Source organism: Ahaetulla prasina, chromosome 4 (genome assembly GCF_028640845.1).
Source record: "Ahaetulla prasina isolate Xishuangbanna chromosome 4, ASM2864084v1, whole genome shotgun sequence".
In the NCBI taxonomy this organism is placed as follows: domain Eukaryota; kingdom Metazoa; phylum Chordata; class Lepidosauria; order Squamata; family Colubridae; genus Ahaetulla; species Ahaetulla prasina.
The window spans coordinates 5,090,116-5,115,756 of NC_080542.1; the positions used below are offsets into that span (position 1 = coordinate 5,090,116).

A 25,641-nucleotide genomic window follows, 5' to 3' on the forward strand; every position below is an offset into this window, starting at 1 on the left:
GGGGGGAGGAAGAGTCAGGGGACGGAGGCCTCGTTATCTCTTCCACCTGGCCTGCCTCTGGCTCCTGGAGCTGAGCCAAGGAAGCCGGTGCTCCCGAGCTAAGTCCTGATGGCCCTTCCCCCTCACTTTCCAAGTCACTTTCTGGCAGAAGGCCCGGCTCGGGGGGCGCAGACACAACATTCAGTGCCGTTGTAACTTTGAACGGTCACTAAGCGAACAGTTGTACGTCGAGGACCACCTGTACAAACATCCATCTAGCAAACTTGAAATTGCCACCGCACTGAAAAACATAACAGAGGACCAGTCCTCATACTTATGACAATGTCAGCATTCCCACATGATCAAAATTCAGATGGTTGTCAACTGGCATTTTATTTATGACGGTCGTAGCATCCCGGGGTCATGTGCAGTGGTGGGATTCAGCTGGTTCGGTCCGGTTCGGGCAAACCGGTAGTTAAATTGCTGGCTGGCCCCACCCCGCCCCTTCCAGGAGTCCCCACACGCCCCATTTTTGTTCCCAGGAGTCTGCAGGGAAGCTGCCTAGGCCCAAAATGGGGAGTCGTGGGGCGGTGCGTCCCTCTCCCGCCCCCGTGGCCCATTTTTGCCCCCAGAGGGGTTCAGGAGGCCACGTGCTGCCTGTCACGCCTGACCCCCCCTGGCCACGCCCACCATGGCCACGCCCACCCAGTCAGTCACGGGGGCAGAGAACCGGTGGTTAAATTATTTGAATCCCATTTGACCGCCATTTGCAACCTTCCCAGCCAGAGTTCAACAAACGAAGTCAACGGGAGAGCTTAACGATTCACTTAACAACCACAGAGGCCGAACAGGTTGCAAAAAATTGGGCGCGGCGCACGTCACAGTCGCCTGGCTTAGCCGCTGCAATTCTGATCCCAATTGAGGGTCGTCAGTTGAGGACTCTTGCCAACCATTCAGGGCGGCGGTTCCCAGGAGCCGTCTTTAAAAAAAAACGCGCGGCAGTTAAAGATTGACAGGCCGCCAATGGGGAGGCCATTTTGGCGGGGGAATTCTGGGAGTTGAAGTCCCCGTGTCTTTTTATTTATTTACTTATTTTTCAATCGAAATTTTTTTATGAAGTCATGCGGAGTCTTACAAAACGCAAAATACAGAAGTAAATAGAAGAACAATGAGGGGCGAGGCGGGCCCACCCGCAGGTGGCCACTATCAATTCGCCCAAACCGGTACGAACCGGTTAAATACTATCTCTGGGGGAAGGAGGAAGTGAAGTGAGGAAAGATGAGGGCGGGGAGAAAAAGAAGCATTTTATATTTTATTTATACATTTTTCTTTTACATGTATAAGTGCTTTGTGAACAGTGTATTGTCTGGGTCAGGTTGCTGACGCATAGTAATATTCCGACTCCGTCTCTTTTAGATGATAATTTAATGTCAATCTTAAACCTTTCGTCCACGTATTTTCCCATTGTCCTACCATCCCATTATATCCAACATTCCTGGCCCACTGAATCGTACGATGTTTTTTAATCTGTTCATTTTCCAAATTCCAATTTCGATAGCATTTTATAAGTCTTGGCAATAATAGGGAAGGATAGTGTCAAATCTCCATTCCCACCCCACTCCAGGGGAAGGATAGTGTCAAATCTCCATTCCCACCCCACTCCAGGGGAAGGATACTGCAAAATCTCCATTCCCACCCCACTCCAGGGGAAGGATAGTATCAAATCTCCATTCCCACCCCACTCCAGGGGAAGGATACTGCAAACTCTCCATTCCCTCCCGAACAGCTGGGACTCGGGAGGCAAAGAATAGATGGGGCGGGGCCAGTCAAAATTTTTACAACTGGTTCTCCGAACTACTTAAAATTTCCGCTACTGGTTCTCCAGAACTGGTCAGAACCTGCTGAAACCCACCTCTGGTGTGGCTTAGAAAACGTGGTTAAATAGGACGGCATAGTGCCGGGAATCGCCGCTACCAGTTCGTCCGAACCGGTACGAACCGACTGAACGGCACCACTGGTTGCCACATATTGAAAGTTCCCATTCATTTTGAACAAAGTCAAATCCATAGCACTTTTTATCCAAGTCCACAATAACTCGAAGCTGTCAAATTGGAGAAACACTGGATTAGATGACCTTTCTGTCCCCCCCCCCTCTCGCGCCACAATTCTGCGCTTCTGTGAATTAATAATAATAATATTTTAATTTCTATACCGCCCTTCTCCCGAAGGACTCAGGGCGGTGAACAGCCAAGTAAAACCATACAATATATTACAATAAAAACTATTTAAAAAACTTATTCCATATGGCCTAAATTTAAATATAAAATACGTAATATAAAAATAAACCCCATTTAAAACGAATTAAAAACCCCTATTAGAATAGAATAGAATAGAATAGAATAGAATAGAATAGAATAGAATAGAATAGAATAGAATAGAATAGAATTTTATTGGCCAAGTGTGATTGGACACACAAGGAATTTGTCTTGGTGCAGATGCTCTCAGTGTACATAAAAGAAAAGATACCTTCATCAAAGTACAACATTTACAACACAATTGATGGTCAATATATCAATATAAATCATAAGGATTGCCAGCAACAAGTTATAGTCATACAGTCATAAGTGGAAAGAGATGGGTGATGGGAACTATGAGAAGATTAATAGTAGTGCAGATTCAGTAAATAGTCTGACAGTGTTGAGGGAATTATTTGTTTAGCAGAGTGATGGCCTTCGGGGAAAAACTGTTCTTGTGTCTAGTTGTTCTGGTGTGCAGTGCTCTATAGCGTCGTTTGGAGGGTAGGAGTTGAAACAGTTTATGTCCAGGATGCGAGGGATCTGCAAATATTTTCACGGCCCTCTTCTTGATTTGTGCAGTAGTCCTGCCAGTCCTGCTTGGAAGAATAGGTATGTTTTCAGCTCGCGGCGAAAAGTCCGCGGCGAATTAGGCTGCCTTCCCACAACCCGCTAAGCTCAAACCACGATTCACGAAGTGGAATTGCTGTAGGCACATAGCGTAGACCATCTTAAGGCTTAATAAGGGGGTAGGACTAACTGAGATAATGGCCGGGACGTCACAAAAAATGACATACACCCCAACTTTTTTTGTTTAATCTCCTGTCCTGAAACACTCACTCTATAAAGTTTATGCCAAGTTGTTTCAGAAGGTTTGTTCCCACGAACATTCCCTACTTCTGGGTTTCAGATAGACCGGGTTACAATTCCCGAGAGGCCGATATTTAACGAACCAATTGAAAAAATTCTATGTACAATTTACGACCCACAACGGATCCCAAAATTTATGTTGTTCGTTGAGACCTGCGTTATTTTATATACCTTTCTTTTACCCCGTTTCACGGTCTTACTTACCATGGTTGTTAAGTAAATTACTGCAGTTGTTAAGTTAGCTACATGGTTGTTAAGTGAATCTGGTTTCCTCATTGACTTGGCTTGTCAGAAGGTCGCAAAAGGGGATCACACGACCGCCATGCTGGTCATAAGTTGAGGACTGCCTGCCCTCAGTTGGTAAGTTATTGCTACAGTTGGTAAGTTATTTATTTAGTTTAATGCCCAAAGAGAAGAAAGAGAAAGAGAGAGAGAGAAAGAAAGAGAGAAAGAGAAAGAAAGGGAGAGAGGAGGAAGAAAAAGAAAAAGAGAGAGAGAAGAAAGAAAAAGAAAGAGAGAAAGAAAGAGAGAGAGAAAGAGAGATTGAGACATTGCAATATGAACTAGTTGCCAAGTGGCCAAATTTTGGTCATGTGATCACGGGGCTGTTGCAACGGTCATATGTGCGAAAAACGATCATAAGTCCCTTGTTTTGGTGTCATTGTAACTTTGAACGGCCGCTAAACAAACTGTTGTAAATCGAGGATTACCTTGGATCAACCAGTCTGAAATGCATTTACATACAGTTAGTCCTTGACTTATGACAATTGCGCTGAAAATTTATGTTGCTAAGCGAGAAAGTTAAATGAGTTTTGGCCCATTGTACGGCCCTTTTTTTTGCCAGAGTTGTTAAGTGAATCTCTGCAGTTGTTAAGTGAATCACACAGTTGGTAAATGAATCCAGCTCCCCCCATTTGTTGTGGCCTGTCGGCCTCCAGCCCCTCCAGCAGCCAAATCAGAGGAGGAGAAGGAGGCGTGGCAACCTGAGAGCTCTGAGGGGGGAAGATGGAATGGAGCTGTCAGAGAGAGAGTGACAGAGGCGGAGCCTGGGCTGTCCGTCAGCCCTCAGATGGAGAGTCAACAGCTCCCAGGTCTGGAGGTGGCTGATGAGGAAGAGGAAGAATAGCTGGGTCCAGTGCCTGAAGTGCAGATGCGGAGAAGGCAGAGGAGAGGAGAGCAGTGGAAATCTATGGGCTGATTCTTGGGCTAGAAGAACTATCGCTGCTAGCGAGCTCTGAGGATAAATATAGTGGGCGGAGATGAATAGATGTGGCAAACAACTATTCATCTTCTGGCCGGACAGACTTGTTAGCCTGCGAGATGAGCTTTTTGCTGGGGCTGCCGGTGTTCCTAATAAAGGAATCTTTTGCGTTCACATCAGAGGGTTTGTCGTGTTTGGAAAGCTGGGTCAGCATACCATTGCTCATCAGAAGACATCTGGGAAGGTTACCAATGGTAACCACATGACCCAAGATAGTGCAAACCTTCTTAAATACATGACCATGGGGATGCAGCAACGGTCTTAGGCAGTGGTGGGTTTCACATTTTGTTGGTACTGGTTCGCCCCATGCGCGGACGCTCGCCTCATGCGCGAGCACCTTCAGAGCATGTGCCCAGCCTTCCGCGCATGTGCTTTGCTCGCGCACGGGCCTTCCATGCATACACCCGGCCTCAAGACCATGCCTAAATAGGAAAAGCATAGAGCTGGGGCTGGTGGGCAGGCCCACCCACGATCTCTGCTACCGGTTCGCCCGAACCAGTACGAACCGGCTCAAGACCACCTCTGGCCATAGGTGTGAGAAACACTTGTTGCCATTGTAACTTGAACGGACACCAAACAAATGGTTGTAAGTTGAGGCCTACCCGTATCTCAGCTTTTCCCCAAAGCCATCAGAATCCTAGTTTTCCAGACAAAATTCCTTATCAAAAACCTCTGTAGCCCAATGGATTTGGGTTGAAAACATTAAATAATAACAACGACAACGACCAAGTTGATAAGACTGGCAAAATTGAACTATGGAACATGGAAATATTTTTTTCAAATTTTTCAATATCTGGTGGCGAGCTCCTTACGTATTTATCCCAGGACAAACGGCCAAGGTTGGAACAGATGTGAATGATTAGATTGATCCCAACGCTTGGTTGATCAATGATTTCTACTTCTGTTGTTGAACGAAATTGTGAAGTGAATCCACAACTGTGCTGTGAAAACGAAAGAAAAGGGTTCAGCAACTCCACATCTGAAGCTGAGGACCAGCCTCAAAGCTTGAGGAGCAAGGATTATAGAGGCAATGTTGGTTAGGATGCTCCTAGCTAAGGTGGCCAATGTTGACCATCTTGGAGTGATTCTTTGAAGGTCAAGGAGGGCCATCTTCTAAGGAGAGGCCTCAGAAAAGAACTTTCTCTGCTGACCCAATACTTTCTCCATCTTTGTGTTGTGGCCCGCCAATAGCCAGCGGATCTGGCAGCAGATTCGGACAGTAAGGAGGTTGGGGAGGAACATGGGCCAGTCCTGGAGTCTGGGGAAGGCTCTGATGAGGGCGCTGCGTCGGAGGCAGAGAGGGGGCCAGGGCCGTCTGACAGTTGTCAGCTGCCTTCGGAGTCAGACATCAGTGAGGCAGAAGAACAGCTGGATCCTGTTCCCAGTGTGCACGTGCGCAGAGCTGCCAGGAGGAAACAGCTAAGGAACAAGGGTCAGCTCAGGAGTAAAGCCACAGGTTGACAGTGAATGGCCCCTCCCATAGGGAATAAAGAGAAGCGAAGGGGAGGGGAGTTTGCAGGAGACAAATTAGTTCATTTGGGTGAAGATCTGTTCCTGCATTCTGGCCAAGTATTGTCTGTTACAGTGTGGAGGCTGAAAGATATCGGCCTGGCCACTCTCCAAGCCTGATAAAGGTTGGTAATTATGAACGATCTTGAAAGACTGTGGGAGGGGAAAGACGTTGCTGGAGAGGAATTCGCTGTAAATGAAATAAAAGAGGTTTATCAGGATGAGGACTCGGCTTCGCGCTGCTGGGGAAGCCTAGGTCAGAACACTTGGAACATCATGAAGGGCCACCTTAGGTGGACATATTTACGAACGCAGCTTCTTCCTCCGTTTCTCCATCAATTCTTTAAACATCATGGAAGGCCACCGCAGGAGGATAGAGTTTGGAAATAGAATAGAATTCTTTATTGGCCAAGTGTGATTGGACACACAAGCAATTTGTCTTTGGTGCATAGGCTCTCAGTGTACATAAAAGAAAAGATACGCTCGTCAAGAATCATAAGATACAACACTTAATGATAGTCACAGGGTACAAATAAGCAATCAGGAAACAATATCAATATAAATCGTAAGGATACAAGCATCAAAGTTACAGTCATACAGTCATAAGTGGAAAGAGATGGGTGATGGGAACGATGAGAAGATTAATAGTAGTGCAGACTTAGTAAACAGTTTGACAATGTTGAGGGATTTATTCGTTTAGCAGAGTGACGGCGTTCGGGGGAAAACTGATCTTGTGTCTAGTAATCAGGGGTCTGCAACCTTAAACACCCAAAGAGCCATTTGGATCCATTTCCCACAGAAAAAAAAAAAAAACACGGGGAGCCACAAAACCTGGGTGGGCATGGCCATGTCACTCACTTCCACCAGTCACGTGACACACACCCCACAGCCATGCCTACCCAGCCGGTCATTAGGGCAGAGAACCGGTTGTTAAAAAATACTGGGAACCACAAAACCCTTTTGACATCTCCCTCTCTCTCTCTCCGACTCCGACTCCCTCCCCCCCTCTCTCTGTATCTCTTTATCTCTCCCCCTCTCTTTATATCTCTCTGTCTCTGCCCTGTCTGCTTTTCCATCCCCCACCGTCACCCTTACCTTCTCAGGCCAAGCGAGGAATGACTGGGAGGGGAGGACGATGGGTGGAGCCAGCCAGCGGTGGGATCACCTGACAGGGAGCCACAGCAGACTACCCAAAGAGCCACATGCGGCTCTGGAGCCACAGGTTGCTGATACCCGGTCTAGTTGTTCTGGTGCGCAGTGCTCTATAGCGTCGTTTTGAGGGTAGGAGTTGAAACAGTTTGTGTCCTGGATGCGGGGGGGGGGGTCTGTAAATATTTTCACAGCCCTCTTTTTTGACTCGTGCAGTATACAGGTCCTCCATGGAAGGCAGGTTGGTAGCCATCATTTTTTCTGCCGTTCTAATGATCCTCTGAAGTCCGTGTCTGTCTTGTTGGGTTGCAGAACCAAACCAGACAGTTCTGGAGGTGCAGATGACAGACTCAATCATTCCTCTGTAGAACTGGATCAGCAGCTCCTTCCGTCTCCCTTGACGCAATACTGTCTCCATCGATTTCTTTGAGGGAGAATCATGGAGGGCCACCTGAGAAGGGGAGTCTTCAGAAAGGACCTTCTTTCCTCATTGACCCAAAACTTTCTCTACCTCAGGGCTGCAGATGCTCGTCTGAAGGCTGCTGCTGCCCTCGGGGCAGCTGAAAAGGCTCTAGAAACTTCCCGTTTGGCCAAAATTTTGGCTCAAGAACTACAGCCCATTCTAGCTGATTCAGGTGAGACGTTTGCGTGATGGGTCTTCTTCTCTCCCAGGATTAAAGATGTTCTACCTCCTTCAAAATTCGGCCCTGGAGAACGGGGGTGGGAGGTGGGGGTGGTAGTCCTTTTTTTTTTTTTTTTTGGCAGGGGTGGCGGCGAAGGCCCAAGCGATCAATGGGTTTTTGGTGCGTAGTCTCATCTTCGGAAACATGACACGTCCCTCTGCTCACTCCTCAAAGGGTCCACAAGTCCTTGATTCCCTTCTTAACCCAATGGTACATTCCTGGGATCAATAATTTGACTGAAATGTTATAGGACAGTGACGGCGAACCTTTTCAGCACCAAGTGCCCAAACTGGAACACATGTGCATGCGCCGGAAACCCGAAGACCGCCAGAGTCCTGGAAACCCGAAGACTAGCTGGCCGGCATGCGCATACCTGTTTCTTGCTGGTTTTCTGGGCCTTTTTCAGGCTGTTTTTCGGGCCGCTTCTGGCCTGAAAAACACCTCAAAAAAACAGCTGAAAAACGACCAAAAAACAGCCCAAAACCACCCTGAAAATGGCCCCAAAATGGCCTAGTTTTTGGCTGTTTTCCAGGCTGTTTCCAGGCCATTTTCTGGCTGTTGTTTGGGCCATTTCTAGCCCAAAATGTCCAAGTGACCCATGCCCAAAAATGGCACAAAAATGGTTTGAAAACAGCCTGAAAAAGGGCTGAAAACAGCTCAGAAAACCGTTTTTTTTGGCTGTTTTCCAGCACTCTAGCGCCTGCGAAGAACAGCTGGCTGGCGCACATGTGCGTGCCGAAAACTAGAAGAGCACCTGGCACAGAGGGCTGTGTGTGCCACCTCTGGCACACGCGCCATAGGTTCACCATTACGGTTATAGGGTTTCCTGCTTGAGCAGGGGGATGGACTAGAAGACCTCCAAGGTCCCTTCCAACTGTGTTGTTCTGTTATAATGTGCGATGCATATTACATTAATGTTGCTGTAGAAGAGCGCTTTTCAACTTTAGACCGTTTAAGATGGGCGGACTTCAACTCCCAGGGCTCCCCAGCCAGCATGCTGGGAGTTGAAGTCCACCCATCTTAAAGCGACGAAAGGTTGATAAATACTGCCGTGAAATCTAATTTAAAAAGGGGGTGTCATTAATAAATAACAGAACCGCTCCGATTACACACCTGTTTCGATTTTTACAATCCCGACTGGACATTTAACTACAGTGGTATCTTGGTACTTAGCTGCTTTGAAGCTCATTGGATTTGGTGTTCAACATATATTGACGTGAACATTTTGCCCCGGTACTCGTTGTTTGTTTGGTACCCAACGCACCAGCTAGAAGTGGTCGATGTTGTGACTCACTACAGCCGGGATGGCAAACCTATGGCATGCGTGCCCAAAGTGGCATGCAAAGCCATGTCTTCAGGCACATGCGGCGTCGGCCATTCTTCTTCCGGGTTTCTAGCGCGCATGTGCGTGTGACAATCAGCTGACCTTTTTGCAGTGCTGAAAACTAGAAGAGCTGGTTGTCTGTTTTCCCGTGTGAGCAGGCGTGCCGGCCAGCTGATCATCGTGTGCGCATGCGTGCCAGAAACCCGGAACGGTAGCTGGCTGAAACCGGAAGTTCAGTAGCTGAAACCGGAAGTTCATTTTTTGGCATACGCGTGCGCCTTGGGCAGCTCCTCTTCCTGGTTGCGGCCCAGGTGCGCGTGCTCCCTTTGTCACTCCGTGCCGAAAAGGTTTGCCATCGCTGCACTACAGTATTCCTTACGTGAAAAAAATATTTGTACTCAATTTGGGTACTCGTCGTGCCTCCCAGAACTAATTAACGACGAGTACCAAGGTACCACTGTACTTTTGTCCTGCAATAGAGAACAGGTGACCATGATATCAGAGCGCTATCCACCGCCAAACTTTCTTGAAGCCAGAGTTTTTTTACACCCATCCCTTCTTTCTTTAACTGCCAGTCGCTTCTCCTTCCCCAGAGCCGCGGGGTCGGTTAGATTCGGAAGGCACCGACACCGATTTCCACGAGTACGACAGCCCTCACATCTATGAGAATGGCATCACCCCTTCCGACGTTACCCCGGATCCGAGCTTACCGCCAAGTTACCCTCCCACTCCGCTGCAACCCTGGCGGGGGGACCCTCGGCGGACTTGGCCTCCCTTGGAGAACGGGGGTCCTCGCCAGCTCTTCCCCGAAGCCTCGGATGTAGAGGAGGAGTGGGGTTCGCGGGGTAGTTTCCCATCTCGGACACCGCGGCTCGTTCCCGAGGGGTTGTGGGAAGGCGAGGAGGAACAAGGGCAGCTGAGCAGCTACGAAGCCGAGGAAGAAGATTACGAGAGGGTCGCTCAGCACCCTCAGCCGGGCAGCCCAGCTAGCGGCAGCTCAGGCAGCCTCCGAGAAGAGGAGGAAGAAGAGGAGGAAGAAGGGAACGCTTCAAAGACTTATCCCAAGGGGAACCAGGACGATACGGTACCCTTGGGAATTCCGGTTGATGCAGAACCGAAAAACGAGGAATTGTGCAGGTCTTCTCTTCTGCTGGAGGGACCAGAGAGTCTACAAGCAGTCCAAAGGGGGAGACAGGTAAGAGGCCAACGCATTTTAAGGAGGGTGGGCCACCTCAGATGGACATTATATTCAGGTCTTCCTGGCTAAGCTGAGTATGGTTTGTGGTCGCACTAGCGAAACTAGACAGGTGACTCCATTTAGCTCTAAAGTACCATGCCTTAGATCTGAGCTAGATGTCCAAGACCATCTTCAGTGTAGAAGATGATGGTCTTCGACATCATCCAAGGAAGGGAAGAAGAACATCTAAGGCAGGTGCAGGAATGTTGAACAATGTCAACATTGATCCACCGCGAGATTCTGCTTTGATCATATATGTTGGTGAACACCCTCTTGGGTTTGTTTTTTTTTGACCCATTCCTGGACACATCCCATCAACGAAGCCGAACCTCTGACCTGTTCTCAGGTTCTCTCCCATGCCCCTTTCCCACGACAACGAAACCGATCCAAGTTGATGGAAATTAACCCAGGAGAGAGAAGCAACCTAGAACTAAGGAGGAATTTCCTCACAGCGAGGACAATTAAATCGTCGGAACAGCTTGCCACTAGAAGTTGTGGGAGTTCCAACACTGGAAGTTTTTAAGAAGAGATTGGACGGCCATTTCTCTGAGATGGTGTAGGGTCTCCTGCTTGAGCAGGGGGGTTGGACTAGAAGACCTCCAAGGTCCCTTTCCAAGTCTGTTAAGTGAATTCTGGAATCCTCTGAGGTGTAGCAAAGATTTTTTAAATGTAGGTTTTGGGAAATTCTGCTAAGGACTTTGTCCCATCTGCTATTCTCTTCATGTGTCGGGCTAACTCCCACCCCTCCTGGACCCTCCTGGCCAAGGATGATGGGCACTGAAGTCCCACCTGAGGAGGGTATACAAAACACAGTCCAACCAACTTGGGTTTTATAAGTTCCATGTTTTCTGCCTCTGATGAAAGTTAAGATTGGAGGCAGCTTTTGATAGGTGAATCGCAAATACTGTGAGAAACCCAACCAGTTGGATTTCTGCCTGGCAGGCTGTTGTTAAAAGCACAGAGAGATCTGTCTGGGCCCACAGTAGACGCTTCATCGAAAAGTGGCTTGCTGGCCTGTGTCTTAGGGTTGTGAGGAATCAGCCAATGGCAGTTTATTCAGTAAACCACAATAGCACATCACAGCTGGGTGTGTGGCCCGGACTAACCACTGTTTAAAGGCAGCAAAACTATTGAGAAGATAGTCCCCAACATACGCCCACCATTGAGCCCCAGATTTCTGTTGCTAAGCGAGACATTGCTCCAGTGAGCTTTGCTCCGTTTTACGATTTTTCTTGCCACCGTTGTTAAGCGAATCACTGCAGTTTGTTAAAATTAGCCACCGGCTTTCCCGTTGACTTTGCTTGTCAGAAGGTCGCAAAAGGGGATCACGCGACCCCCCCCCCGACCCCCAGGACACTGCGGCCGTTGTAAATGTGAGTCAGTTGCCAAGCATCCGAATGTAGATCACCACGTAACCATGGAGATGCTGGCAACGGTCGTAAGTGTGAAAAACGGTCCATCGATCACTTTTTTAAGCACTTGTAACTTCAAAGTGAACCGTCGTAAGTCGAGGACAACCCTTATTTTCTTATTTTTCTTAAAAATAAGGAGTGGGGGGGGGGGGGAAAACTTCCCCAAATCTAACAAACCTTGAATGTCCCATATCTACGGAGATTCTCAATCATCCAGATCATGGTTATCTCAAAGGTCCTTTTTTCCCCCAAAAGACAACGGAATTTTCTTGGTTTTTTTTTTCTTTAAAAACGTTTTGCTTCTCTTCCAAGAAGCTTCTTCCGTTCGGTTCTTGGATGAGAAGTGAAACATTTAAAAGAAAAAAACAACAAAACCAAAAAAGTCCAGTTGCTTTTGGGGGAAAAAAATAACACTTCACCTATTATTGTAAATATAATTCTGGCGGCCATCTTGAATTTTTTGTATGCCTGCTCTCAACATCATAAATTGCGTCAAAAATGGACGATCTTTGGAATGAAAGGAAGCTTAATGCTCAACCACTTTAAGTTCCTGCTGTCCTAAGGCATGATTCACACATCTTACTAAACCATGGTTAGGTTCCCAGATAAAGCTAAGGCAATAAACCATGATTTACAAGTTGCAATCGGCGGGTTTAATCCGACACAAAACCAACAACCCAACCGAACAGGTTATGGTTTAGCAAGAGGTGAAGCCCATCGCTTCCTATTTACATGTTACAGATAATCCTCGACGTACAACAATTCGCTTAGTGACCGTCCGAAGTTACAAAGGCCCTGGAAAAAAGCGACTTATGACCGTTTTTCACACTTTAGGACTGTTGCGGGATCTCCACCGCCACCTGATTTACATTCGGATGCTTGGCATCTGACTCATTGTTTACGACGGTTGCACGATCCCCTTTTGCGACCTTTTGACGAGCAAAGTCGTCCACTGGGGGCAAAACTCACTTAACAACGGTCTCCCGCTTAAACCATAGAAATTTGGGGGCCAATTGTGATCGTTCAGTCGAGCGACTGCCTGTATTCAAAGTTACGACGGCTTGGGGAGGGGAAAAAAAGAGACTCGTGACACGGTCTCACGTCCCAACCGTGACCACGTCCCCACCCCCCGCATCACCCGATTTGCACACTCGGCAAATGGTGGTCCTCTTTTTGCGACGGGCACAGCTGTCTCCCCGGGTGCCCACGCGCGCCAGCGTTTTGTGACCTTCTCGGCCGAGCAAAATCGATATGGAAGCCGGCTGAAGAAGTCACCAAGGCCTTGATCACGTGGCGTCTGGCTTCACGACCGCTGAGTTTTTATTTTCCGTGCCGAATTGCGGTCGCTAAGCTGAGGACTTCCCCGTTTTCGGGTTGAACTGCAGTCTGGAGGGCGGAGCAGTAACAAAAAAGACGTAGGTTTTGAAAAAGAAAAAAACCCACCCACCCACCCACCCCCTGCACCGTTGCCAGGAGCATCTCAACGCCGCCGCCCATCCCCCAAGAGAAAATAGCAGCCCTTCCCACTCCGCTAGCACAATCCACACAACCCGCAACAGTTCTTGTGTGATGCACACAATTCGCTGACATCGACAAGTCCCCAAATCCACCCAACACAACTTTCTGCTTTTCCATACGGCTCTTGCTCCCCACTTCCTCACTACATTCTGGACTAAACCCCCCTCCGCCCCGTTTACACAACTAAGGAGGGGCAAATTCCCACCCCCTTTTTTTTCTAAACTACCCAATCCGGCCCATTCATAAGACCCTTCCCCCCCCCCAAACTATATCCCTGCAAGCAGATCCCTGCCCGACAACAAACAAACCACAGTTTGAACCTCTTTGTGTAACCCTGGCGTATCTCACTGACTGCCCCCTTACAACACCCTCGGTGGTCTTTTTACAGGGTTTGCCCTTCCTCTTTTCTCCCCATCCCCTTTTTCCCCTCCCCAAACCACATCTGTTATTTTCATTTTATATATATATATATGTATGTATGTATGTATGTATGTATGTATGTATGTATGTATGTATGTATATATTCTGGAATACAGAAGGAAGGAGGAGGGAGGGAGAGAGGGAGGGAGGGAGGAGGGTTGGAAAGAACCGAACGCTCCCCCCACTACCCTGGCAGCATCCACAAGGGGATTGGCTAGCCGCCGTCCTCCCGTCGCTAGGCAACCGCATCTTTTCTCCCGGCAACAGCATCCTCCATTAGTCCCCGCCTTCTGCACTGCAGCATCGGGATGGGCCCCGTCGGCACCACACAACCGCAGTGGGGTGGGGAGGAGGAGAGGAGGTGGTGTTGGGAAGGACGGGGTGGGGTAGGGTGGGGGTAGGGGGTGGGGGGGGCTGGCAGAACTGCAGGTCATCAATAATCCAGCAGTTCTGCTCTCAAGGGGGGGGCGGGGGCTTGAATTGGGGGCAGGGGTGAGGGGAACAGCAGGAGGCGTAGGCCGTGGATGTGCCAAGGACAACATTATCCTCGGGCTGCGGATGCCAAGTGCCAGGCGGGCGCCGAGCAGACCTGGGTGTCTATGGCGATGGAGGGGAAGGGGGGGGAAATGTCCCCTCCTCCTCCTCCTCCTCCCTCCCTCCCTCCCTTTGCCTCTGTATCCCATATTTCATCCGTCTGCCCGCCCCGTCGGCTTCTGACTGCACGTAGGGGAAGCAGAATGCTGGCTCAGGGAGAATTTTCTGGCTGTTAGGACAATAGTACAGCTTGCACACTTGAAAAAGAACAGGCGTAGCACGCTCGGCAAGGTGGCTGCGGGGGGCGGGGGAGGGAGGTCCTCCCCCTCCTCCTCTTCCTTTGAAGAAGAGATTGGAGAAGCCATTGTGTCTGGAACGGCTTGGCTTGCCGTAGGGTCTCCTGCTTGAGCGGGGAGGAGGGGTGGGGGTAGAAGACCTCCAAGGTCCCTTCCAACTCTGTCTATTCTGTTCTCCTTCCTTCCTCCTCCTCCTCCTCCTCCTCCTCCTTTTAAAGAAAGGACTGGACTTCCATTTGTCTGAAATGTTATAGGCCTATAGGGCCTCCTGCTTGAACAGGGAAAATAGACCAGACTAGACTAGAATAGCAAATATGGAATAGAATAGAATAGAATAGAATAGAATAGAATAGAATAGAATAGAATAGAATAGAATAGAATAGAATAGAATAGAATAGAATAGAATAGAATTTTTTATTGGCCAAGTGTGATTGGACACACAAGGAATTTATTTTTGGTGCATAGGCTCTCGGTGTACAGAAAAGAAAAGATACCTTCATCGGGGTACAACACTTACGACACTTAATGACAGTCATAGGGTACAAATTTTACACTTAATGATACATTGGGAAGGGTTGGACTAGACGACCTCCAAGGCCCCTTCCAACTCTTTCACTCTGTTATTCTGTTATTCCTCCTCTTCCTCTTCCCCCTCCTCCCCCTCCCCCTCTCCTCCTCCTCCTTTTTAAGAAGGGACTGGACATCCATTTGTCTGAAATGGTATAGGGGGTTGGACTAGAAGATCTCCAAGGTCCCTGCCAACTGTGTTATTCTGATCCTTCTTTCCTTCCTTCCTTCCTTCCTTTCTCCCTCCCTCCCTCCCTCTTTATATATATATATCTGTCTGTCTGTCTATCTATCTATCTATCTATCTATCTATCTATCTATCTATCTATCTATCTATCTCTATCCATCCATATATATATTTATATCTATGTATCTATCTCTTATCTATCCCTTAGGGACGCGGTGGCTCAGGGGCTAGGACGTTGAGCTTGTCGATTGAAAGGTCGACAGCTCAGCGGTTCGAATCCCTAGTGCTGCCACAAAACGGGGTGAGCTCCCATTACTTGTCCCAGCTTCTGCCAACCTAACAGTTTTGAAAGCACGTAAAAATGCGAGTAGAAAAAATAGGGACCACCTTTGGTGGGAAGGTAACAGCGTTCCGTGCGCCTTTGGCGTTGAGTCATGCCGGCCACATGAGCACAGAGACGTCTTCGGACAGCGCTGGTTCTTCAGCTTTGAAACGGAGATGAGCACCGCCCCCTAGAGTCGGCATGTATGTGCGAGGGGAACTTTTACCTTTACCTTATCTATCTCTCCCTCCATCCCTCCCTTCATCCATCTATCCATCTATCTATCTATTATAACAGAGTTGGAAGGGACCTTGGAGGTCTTCTAGTCCAACCCCCTGCCTAGGCAGGAAACCCTACACCACTACATCCATCCATCCATCCATCTATCTATCTATCATCTATCTATCTATCTATCTATCTATCTATCTATCTATCTATCTATCTATTTCTATCCATCCATATATATATTTATATTTATATCTATATATCTATCTATATATCTATCTCTTATCTATCCCTCCCTCCCTCCCTCCAACTGTCTGTCTGTCTGTCTGTCCATCTATCTATCTATCTATCTATCTATCTATCTATCTATCTATCTATCTATCTATCTATCTATCTATCTATCTACCTATCTATCAGAAAAGAGCTGGGAGGGACCTTGGAGGTCTTCTAGTCCAACCCGCTGCTCAAGCAGGAGACCCTGTAGATAACATTCCACAAGCGACAGGTTTATGGATTCCGTGGCTGTTTCCCTGCTACCGTTGTTAAGTGAATCCTCGCAGTCCTTTAACGTACTCACAGGCTTGTTAAGCGAAATCGGGCTCTCTCCTCCAACCCGGCCTGTCAGAGAAGGTCACCAAAGGGGAATCCCGTGCTCCCCCCCATCCCCGACGGACACTGCGACCGTCGTAAACTTGAGTTGGTTGCCAAACGGCTGACGTGGCTGGAGGGATGCTGCAGCGGTCCTAATCTTGAAAAAAACGGCCAGAAACGGCCATTCTTTTGCAGTGCTGTCGTAACTCCGAACGGTCGCTACTAAACGAACAGTTGTAAACTGAAGGGCTCCCTGTATCGCCTTTTCAAACGCTAATAAACAAAGCCACGAATTGGAGGCAAATCCTGAAACGAACGGCCGATGAAAAGAAACCAGGCCACGGGTCCCAGTTATAGCATCCTTCCCCCCCAATCGGGGCCTGACAAGAGAGGTGGGTAGGCCTGGGGTCTTGGTTCTAGTTCCTTCCAGGACCCCCCTCCCAGTTTGGGAAGGGACAGGGCGGGAAGCAAACAGCCGAGATCCTACCAGTTGGTAGAAATCCTAAAGTAGAAATCCTGCATTTGACGAATGCAGAGAAGAGCGACAAAGATAATTACAGTTGCGGCCAAAATTGTGGAAACCCATTTTGGGAAAAGTGCATTTTTGAGGTTTGACGGCTAATAACGCCACTTTATTTATTTTATTTTTTTGGAGTTTTTAAGATAATGATATTCCATTGCTGGAATGGCCTGGGAATAGCCCAGACCTTCACCTAATGGAAAATCGATGGAGCCGACTAAAGAAACTTGTTAGTAGAAGCGACCCAGTAATAAAACCCAGTTAATCGAAGCCATCATTCAATCTTGGTTTCACGTGATCACAGCTGCAGAACTCAAAGACTTGGTTCACTCCATGGGAAGACGTTGTAAGGCTATATTTCATTCTAAAGGTGACCCAACAAAGTATTGATTGACATGGGGATCATTTTTGTATGTCTTGGTTTTTCTATGGTGATAATTTTTGTACGTGTCTTTTTTCCTATGGTGATAATTTTTGTATATCTCGTTTTTTCTATGATGATACTTTTTGTATATCTCGTTTTTTGTATGGTGATCATTTTTGTATGTCTCGTTTTTTTCTGTTTCCCTTTTCTTCTTGAGACCGTAACTGCTATTCTAATAGCAAATCCTTCATCAAAGTGACTGCATGACATTCTTGATTAAATTATCTTTCCACTGATATATAACTTTATGGTACTACTCCAAAAAAAAAAAAAAAAAGCGGTGTTATTAACTAGTTTTAGAAAATACAACTTTTCCCAAAAGGTTTCCACAATTTTGACCACTACTGTATAAGGGACTAGAGGCTAAAATGTACCAAGAACGGTTGCCGGAATTGGGAATGTCTAGTTTAATGAAAAGAAGGACTAGGGGAGACATGATAGCAGCCTTCCAATTTTTGAAGGGCTGCCCCAAAGAAGAAGGAGTCAAGCTATTCTTCAAAGCACCACAAGGCAGGACAAAAAGAGCAATAGGTGGAAACTAATCAAGGAGAGAAGCAACCTAGAATTGAGGAGAAATTTCCTGACAATTAAAACAATTAACCAGTGGAACGACCCGCCACCAGAAATTGTAGATTTCTCCAACACTGGAGCTTTTTAAGAAGAGATTGGACAACCTGTTGTCTGGAGCGGTATAGGGCAGCGATGGCTAACCCTTTTGCCATTGCATGCCATAAGCAGGGGGAGCATGAGGGGGGAGGTTGCGCATGTATGCGCCCACACCCATAATTCAATGCCCCCGTGCCCCGCCCCCTCCACGCACATGCATGACCCCCGCTTTTTGCATGCAATAGCAAAAAGGTTACGGGTGGGCCCAGTGGTGAAATCCTACAGGTTTACTACAGGTTCTGTGGGTGTGGCTTGGTGGGTGTGGCAGGGGAAGGATACTGCAAAATCTCCATTCCGACCCCACTCCTGGGGAAGGATATTGCAAAATCTCCATTCCCACCCCACTCCAGGGGAAGGATAGTGCAAAATCTCCATTCCCTCCCCACTCCAGGGGGAAGGATAGTGCAAAATCTCCATTCCCTCCCCCCTCCAGGGGAAGGATAGTGCAAAATCTCCATTCCCACCCCACTGCAGGGGAAGGATACTGCAAAATCTCCATTCCCGCCCCACTCCAGGGGGAAGGATAGTGCAAAATCTTCATTCCCACCCCACTCCAGGGGAAGGATATTACAAAATCTCCATTCCCACCCCACTCTGGGGCCAGCCAGAGGTGGTATTTGCCGGTTCTGCGAACTACTCAAAATTCCCGCTACCGGTTCTTCAGAACCTGTCAGAACCTGCTGGATTTCACCCCTGAGTGGGCCCAGAAGGCCCATTTTTCACCCTCCCCGGGCTCCAGAGGCTTTCTTGGAGCCTGGGAAGGACGAAAATGGCCTTCCCCCCCCTTCCCGAGGCCCTCCGGAGGCCGGAACTGTCCCATTTCCTAACTTTCGGTGGGCCCGGAAGGCCCATTTTTCACCCTCCCCAGGCTCCAGAGCCTTTCTTGGAGCCTGGGGAGGATGAAAATGGCCTTCCCCAATCCCCTGGAGGCTTTTCGGAGGCAGGAAAGAGTCCATTTCCCAACTTCCGGTGGGCCCAGAAGGCCTGAAAATCAGCTAGCCGACATGCGCATGCACGCTGGAGCTGAGCTAGGGCAGAGATATGGCTCCGCGTGCGACCTGTGGCACACGTGCCATAGATTCACCATCATGGGTATAGGGTGTCCTGCCTGAGCAGGGGGTTGGACTAGAAGACCTCCAAGGTCCCTTCCGGTTTTGTGATTCCTCCTCCTCCTCTTCTCCCTCTTCTTCCTCCTCCTCCTTTTTAAGAAGAGATTGGACGGCCATTGGTGCGAAATAGAACTTGCAATAGTTCGTATAGTGACTGTTCGAAATCAGGACGGCACTGAAAGGAATGTCTTCAACCGTTTTTTTCCACACTTAACGACCGTCGCAGCATCCCTGGGGTCACCCAATCCAAATTCAGACGCTTGGAAACGGGTTCACATTTATGACGGTAATGCGGATCTCCCTTTGGCGACCTTCCGGCAAAGAGAGCCAATGGGAAACCAGATTCACTTAACAGCCGTGTTATTAACTTAACAGCTGCAGCCGTTCACTTAACAACAACGGAGAGAAAAGTCGTAAAACAGGACCAAATTCGCTTAAACCAGTGTTTCACACTTAGCTACAAAAATTTGAGGCTCAATTATGGTCGTCAGTCGAGGACTAGTATGGGGTCTCCTGCTAGAGCAGGGTGACTGGCTGTCCCCACCCCTCCATCCGAAGATCGTGACCTGCAACGAGAGTAACACAGGGGGGGTTGGACTAGAAGACCTCCGAAGTCCCTTCCAGCTCTGTTAATTCGGCATCCTCCGAGCCGCCCTGGTTGTCGCAGCTTCTAAATCTAGTTTCCACCCTTCCTGACTTCAACTTAATTCCGGTTTTTAACAGAATAACAGAGTTGGAAGGGACCTTGGAGATCTTCTAGTCCAGCTCCCGGCTCAGGCAGGAAACCTTATACCATTTCAGACAAAATGGCTGTCCTATCGCTTCTTAAAAACCTCCAGTGATGGGTAGAATTAGAATTGGAATAGAATAGAATAGAATCGAATCGAATAGAATAGAATAGAATAGAATAGAATAGAAAATATGGAATGGAATGGAGTGGAGTGGAGTGGAGTAGAATAGAATAGAATAGAATAGAATAGAATAGAATAGAATAGAATAGAATAGAATAGAATAGAATAGAATAGAATAGAATAGAATAGAATAGAAAATATGGAATGGAATGGAGTGGAATAGAATAGAATAGAATAGAATAGAATAGAATAGAATAGAATAGAATAGAATAGAATAGAATAGAATAGAATAGAATGGAATGGAATGGAATGGAATGGAATAGAATAGAATAGAATAGAATAGAATAGAATAGAATAGAATAGAATAGAATAGAATAGAATAGAAAATATGGAATGGAATGGAATGGAATAGAATAGAATAGAATAGAATAGAATAGAATAGAATAGAATAGAAAATATGGAATGGAATGGAGTGGAGTAGAATAGAATAGAATAGAATAGAATAGAATAGAATAGAATAGAATAGAATAGAATAGAATAGAAAATATGGAATGGAATGGAATGGAATAGAATAGAATAGAATAGAATAGAATAGAATAGAATAGAATAGAATAGAATAGGAAACGGAACAGAACAGAACAGGAGTTGGAAGGGACCTTGGAGGTCCTCTAATCCAACCCCCTCCAGAATAGAATAGAATAGAATAGAGTAGAATAGAGTAGAATAGAATAGAAAATATGGAGTGGGGTGGAGTGGAGTGGAGTGGAATGGAATGGAATATGGAACGGAATAGAATGGAATGGAATAGAATATGGAAAGAAATGGAATAGAATATGGAACAGAACAGAACAGAACAGAACAGAATAGAATAACAGAGTTGAAAGGCACCTTGGAGGTCTTCTAATCCAACCCACTGCTTAGGCAGAAAATCCTACCCCACTTCAGACAAATGGTTGTCCAATCTCTCCTTAAAAAACTTCCAGTGTTGGAGCATTCACAACTTTGGGAGGCAAGTTTTTCCACTGATTAATTGTGGATGAAGACCCCATGATTTCTGGTGGCAAGCTGTTCCACTGGTTAATTGTCCTCCCTGTTAGGAAGTTTTGTCCTTTGTTTCAGGTTGCTTCTCTCCTGGATTAGTTTCCACCCGTTGCTTCTTGTTCTACCCTCAGGTGCTTTGGAGAAAAGCCCGACACTCTCTTCTTTGTGGCAACCCCTGAGATATTGGAAGACTGCTATCATGTCTCCCCTGGTCCTTCTTTTCATTAAACTAGGCATACCGAGTTCCTGCAACCGTTCTTCATATGTTTTAGCCTCCGGTCCCCTCATCCTCTTTGTTGCTCTTCTCTGCACTCTGTCTAGAGTCTCCACATCTTTTTTTTTTGGTTATATATTGTGTGCGACCAAAACTGCCTGCCATGTTCCAAGCATGTGTTGTGACCCAGACCCAAGTAGGTAGTAATAAACTTAGTCCGTGGAAAAACAAACTTTATTCGAACAGCTGGGAATTACTTCATTCCCAGCGTCGTTCAACTCGAAGTAAAACAAATGCCTCCCAACACAAATTCCTCAGTTATCTCACAAACCTTAGTCCAATTAGCTAAACTGCCAAAGGCCCTTCCTGGCAAACGTCCAGAAGCCACAAAAACAAAGACGTAGACGAAGCAGAAGATGAAGCAGAAGACACAGCTACCAACGTTGTTTTCCGGCAAAGCTGAAACGCCGGTGCTGGTCTATTTTTAAGCCTAATGGGAGGGGCCAATCATCTCCTGGCCTTACTCCTGAGTTGTCCTCTGTACTTGAGCTGCTCTTGCCTTCTGGCAGCTCTTCTCATGCGTGCATTAGGAACAGGCTCCTCCTGTTCCTCTGCCTCACTACTATCAGTCTCTGGAGGCTCTGGAGTCCGCATCTCACTCCCCCGATGGCCCTGGCCTCACCTCAGCCTCATCGCTGTCCGACTCCGTTGCCAGCTCCGTAGGCTGCTGACGGACCACAACCAAGGGCTTTATAAAGTGGTATTAATTTTTTGATTGTGATTTTTTTTTCTCCTCCCCCTCCCCCTCTTCTTTTTGCAGGGGTCTCACTTGCTGGTTGTGGCGGCTGTCTTGTTGGTGGACGTCAGTCTGGCTTACCTGTTCTCCATCCTCCTGGCTTGAGACGAGATGATGGAGGCAGGAGGAGCCCTTTGTCCCCTCTCCCCTGTCTCCCCTTCCCCTTTTCCTCCTCTTCCTCCTCTTCTTCCCACCCCCACCCCAAAGAAGTTTGATAAACAAGCTTTGATCTCTTCCTCTCTTCTCCCACCCCACCCGCTCCCTCTATCTCTTTTTCACATTGTCTTTACTCACCCCCAGCCGCGACTCCCCCGCTGCCTCTTTAAAACTATAAATTTTCTAGACCGTTTACATATAAAGGGCTCTTTCTACTGGCGATTTTCATTCCCTTCCTTGCTCTTTGCTGCTTTCGCCCCCCCCTCCTCCCCAAATAACGAATATCTCCTTTTTCCTGCTTCATTCATTCATTCATTCATTCGTTCGTTCATTTTATTTTATTTTCCCCCTCTTTTTTCCCCCCTTCATTGTGGAACTGTTGGGCACCGGAGTAAAATTGAGCCAAGGTGCAAGGAGAAATTTTACCCTCTGGAGAATTAAATATTAGGATGGTTGGATTAGAGAGAGAACGTCAACATCCGGTGGGCCGGTTTGCTTGTATCGAAATCACACACACACACACACACACACACACACACACACACACAAACACAAACACACAATTCCTACAATTTGAAGTTGTTGGTTTGGGGGTTTCTTCCCTCTGGGCCTTTTAGGAATACAGGCAACTTACAGCCAGAATTTCCGTGGGGGGGCTAAGCAAGGCGTTTTTTGAATAAGGCAGCCACCGCTGATTTTGCAGCCTTCTTGGCTGCGGTTGTTAAGTGAATCGGACGTTAAGCGAATCTGGCTTTCTTCCCATCGTATCGGAAACCCTGGCCGAGAAGGTCATCCCGTGATCCCACGGGACGGTATGACCGGCGTAAAAAATGCATCCCTGGTGGCTAAGCGCCCGAATTTCGTCCACGTGACCTTGAGGACGGTCATAAGTGCGAGGACCAGTCATAAGTGCGAGGACTGGTCATAAGTCACATTTTTTTGCCCCCCCCGTAACTTTCCGCGGCCTTTTTCCCGTAACCTTGGGGACGGTCCTTAAGTGCGAGCACCAGTCCTATTAAGTCATGTTTTTTTCCTGGCGCCTTCATAATTTTGAACGGTCGCTAAACAGATGAGTGTAAGTCGAGGACTTCCTGTACAGGCAGGGAGACGGTTTCCGTTTCAACACACAAAAAGTGGATGGTTTGTTTTTTTTTCTCCCAGAGTTCCATTTTCTCCGAATTAGACGCTGTGAGAGAACACCCGTACGTCTTTAGAAAGGGTGGAAATTTGAGAACATGGCGGACGGCGTCTTGGTTCCGCTCTCTTATTTTCCTTCCCCTCATCTTTAATTCTCCGCCTTTTTTTTTTTTTAAAAAAAACCAAAACCAAAACACCCTTTTCCTCTTTCTCTCTCTTTGCTTGCTTCCTCTTCCCCCCAACTCCCCACCTGTCCCAGGACCTTCTTTTCAAACGAACGGACAAGGGGAAAAAACAACAACAACAACAACGAACCAACCGACCGACTAACCGGCAAACCAGACCAAAAGACGAAACGACAAGCCCACCGTCACCTTGCATCCGTTTCCTTTTAACGCTTTTATAAACCCTTTTTCTCGCAGCGTTTGAATACTTTAAAAACACACACACACACAAACACAAAAAAAAAACTTATAAACTTATAAACGAGAGAGGGTGAATGGGAGATTCCTGATGCCGGGGTTGTGGGGGGGGGTGTGAGGGTGTGGGGAGGGAGGGGAGGAAGAAAAAAAAAAAGGACTTCGGGGGAACAAGGGAATTGCGCTGCTGATTCCCCCCAAAAGGGAAAATACCAGGTGCGTGAACGAAAAACGAGGGTGTTTCTGGACCACGCTGCGAGATGCCTCTTCTGGGAAACGGAAGGCGGTGGATAGGTCCCACATAAAGCTCTTGGGAGAATCTCTTTGGGATGATTCTAGCCCCGATTCCTGGGGGGGTTTGCAAAAAAAAAAAAAAATGAAATGGAGAAATTGCAAAAATTTCTGAGAACGAAGCACTTTAAAACAGGCGTGGCGTTTTCCGTCCCACCCCACCTCCGTGCGAGAAAATTCACCCACCCAAGGAAGCAAAGGCCCACCTGGGCCAGCGGGCTATGGGACTTAGGGGGTGGCTGGGTGGGGAGAAAACAGGAGAGAGAATAATTTGCCTTTGAGAGGGTAAGTGTTGACCCCCTATGGGGGAAAAGACAAAAAAAAAAAAGACAAAAAAACAAAACCCCAAATTCAAGAAGCTGTGCCTTTGGAAAGAAAATGTGCAATAGAAAAAAAGCGCCTAGAACGGCCCGGATCCAAAACGAGACGGAAGAAAAATTGTTTTTAAAAATCCGGATATTTTTTTTTTTGGTGTTTTTTTTTCTGTGTCGCGTGCAATACAAGAAAACTGCCTTTGAGATATAAGCAAAGAGAGGCAATTTAAAAAAAAAAGGGCAGATGTTGTCAAAATGAGGGCTTCGGAGGGCCGGGGGGCCAGGTGTGGTCCCCTCCCTCGTTTCAGGTTGGTGGGTGCTTGAGAACGACTGTGGAGGCGCGAGAGCCGCAGAACGAGGAAAGAAGAGGGTGATGATGATGATGTTGTTGTTGTGTTGGAGGTCCTTTGGTTTAGGATGGTGTCCAGAGGTGGTATCCAACCGGTTCGTATCGGTTCATCGGAACCGATAGCCCCCCACCCCACCCCCACTCCAGCTCTATGCCGTCCTATTTAAGGCACGGTTTTGAAGCCGGGTGCGTGTGCCAAAAAGGCGCACACGCACTGGGGGGGTGAACCGGGAGCAACAAAATATGAAACCCACCGCTGATTGGTGTCCCTTTCCCGCCCCTCCCCGAGGAATCTCTTGTTCGACCCTTTCCTGGATTTTTGCATGAGGTTGTGACTGATCCTTTGCTGCGTGCCGTGTATACCGAGAATGTCTGTATAGCCAAGAGAAAAATAAAAAATAAAAATAATAAAAAAAAAAGAGGAAAAAAAAATAATATGAAATTATCCTACGAATAATCATGAATAACCCTTCTGTACTGGATTTTCTACTGCCTGTTTCCCCCCCCGCCCCGCCTCATACCCCTTTCCCTTTTTCTTCCTCCCCGTTCCTTCTTTCTTCGTTTGCCTTTTCGACTGGATATATTTCTAATTTCGTGTCTTTGGGATTGAGAAAACAAATAAACAAACAAAAAAAAATTAAATAAGTCTTGCAGGTAAAAAAAAAAAATTTAATAAAATATATTCATTAAAAAAGAACGACAACAATCCTGGAGGCTGTGTGTTTTTCTTGGCAGGGGGGGGGGGCGGGAAAAAAATCTGCATCGGGCTCACGGGGGGGGGATGGGGTTCCGGGTTAACAGTGGAAGTGAAACTTGTGAACGGGTTGAAACGTCATTTTTAAGGAGAACAGTGCTGTGCGAGTGCGTGATTGTGTGGATGTGAGTTTGTATAGGTCGGGTATCGGCAACCCACGGCTCCAGAGCCGCATGCGGCTCTTTTGTCCCCCTGCTGTGGCTCCCTGTTTGCTCAACTCAC

General features: G+C 47.4%; 1 protein-coding gene across 1 annotated transcript in view; it reads left to right on the forward strand.

Annotated features, from left to right (window-relative positions):
- JPH4 (junctophilin 4) overlaps positions 1–22,245 on the forward strand; it is a 41,752-nt gene extending 19,507 nt beyond the window's left edge. The window contains exons 4-6 of the mRNA XM_058181439.1: positions 7,579–7,697; positions 9,663–10,264; positions 22,024–22,245. Coding sequence (XP_058037422.1) covers positions 7,579–7,697; positions 9,663–10,264; positions 22,024–22,104 — 802 coding nt within the window. The 3' untranslated portion in view covers positions 22,105–22,245. The remainder of the gene's footprint in view (positions 1–7,578; positions 7,698–9,662; positions 10,265–22,023) is intronic.
- The last annotated feature ends 3,396 nt before the right edge of the window (positions 22,246–25,641 follow it).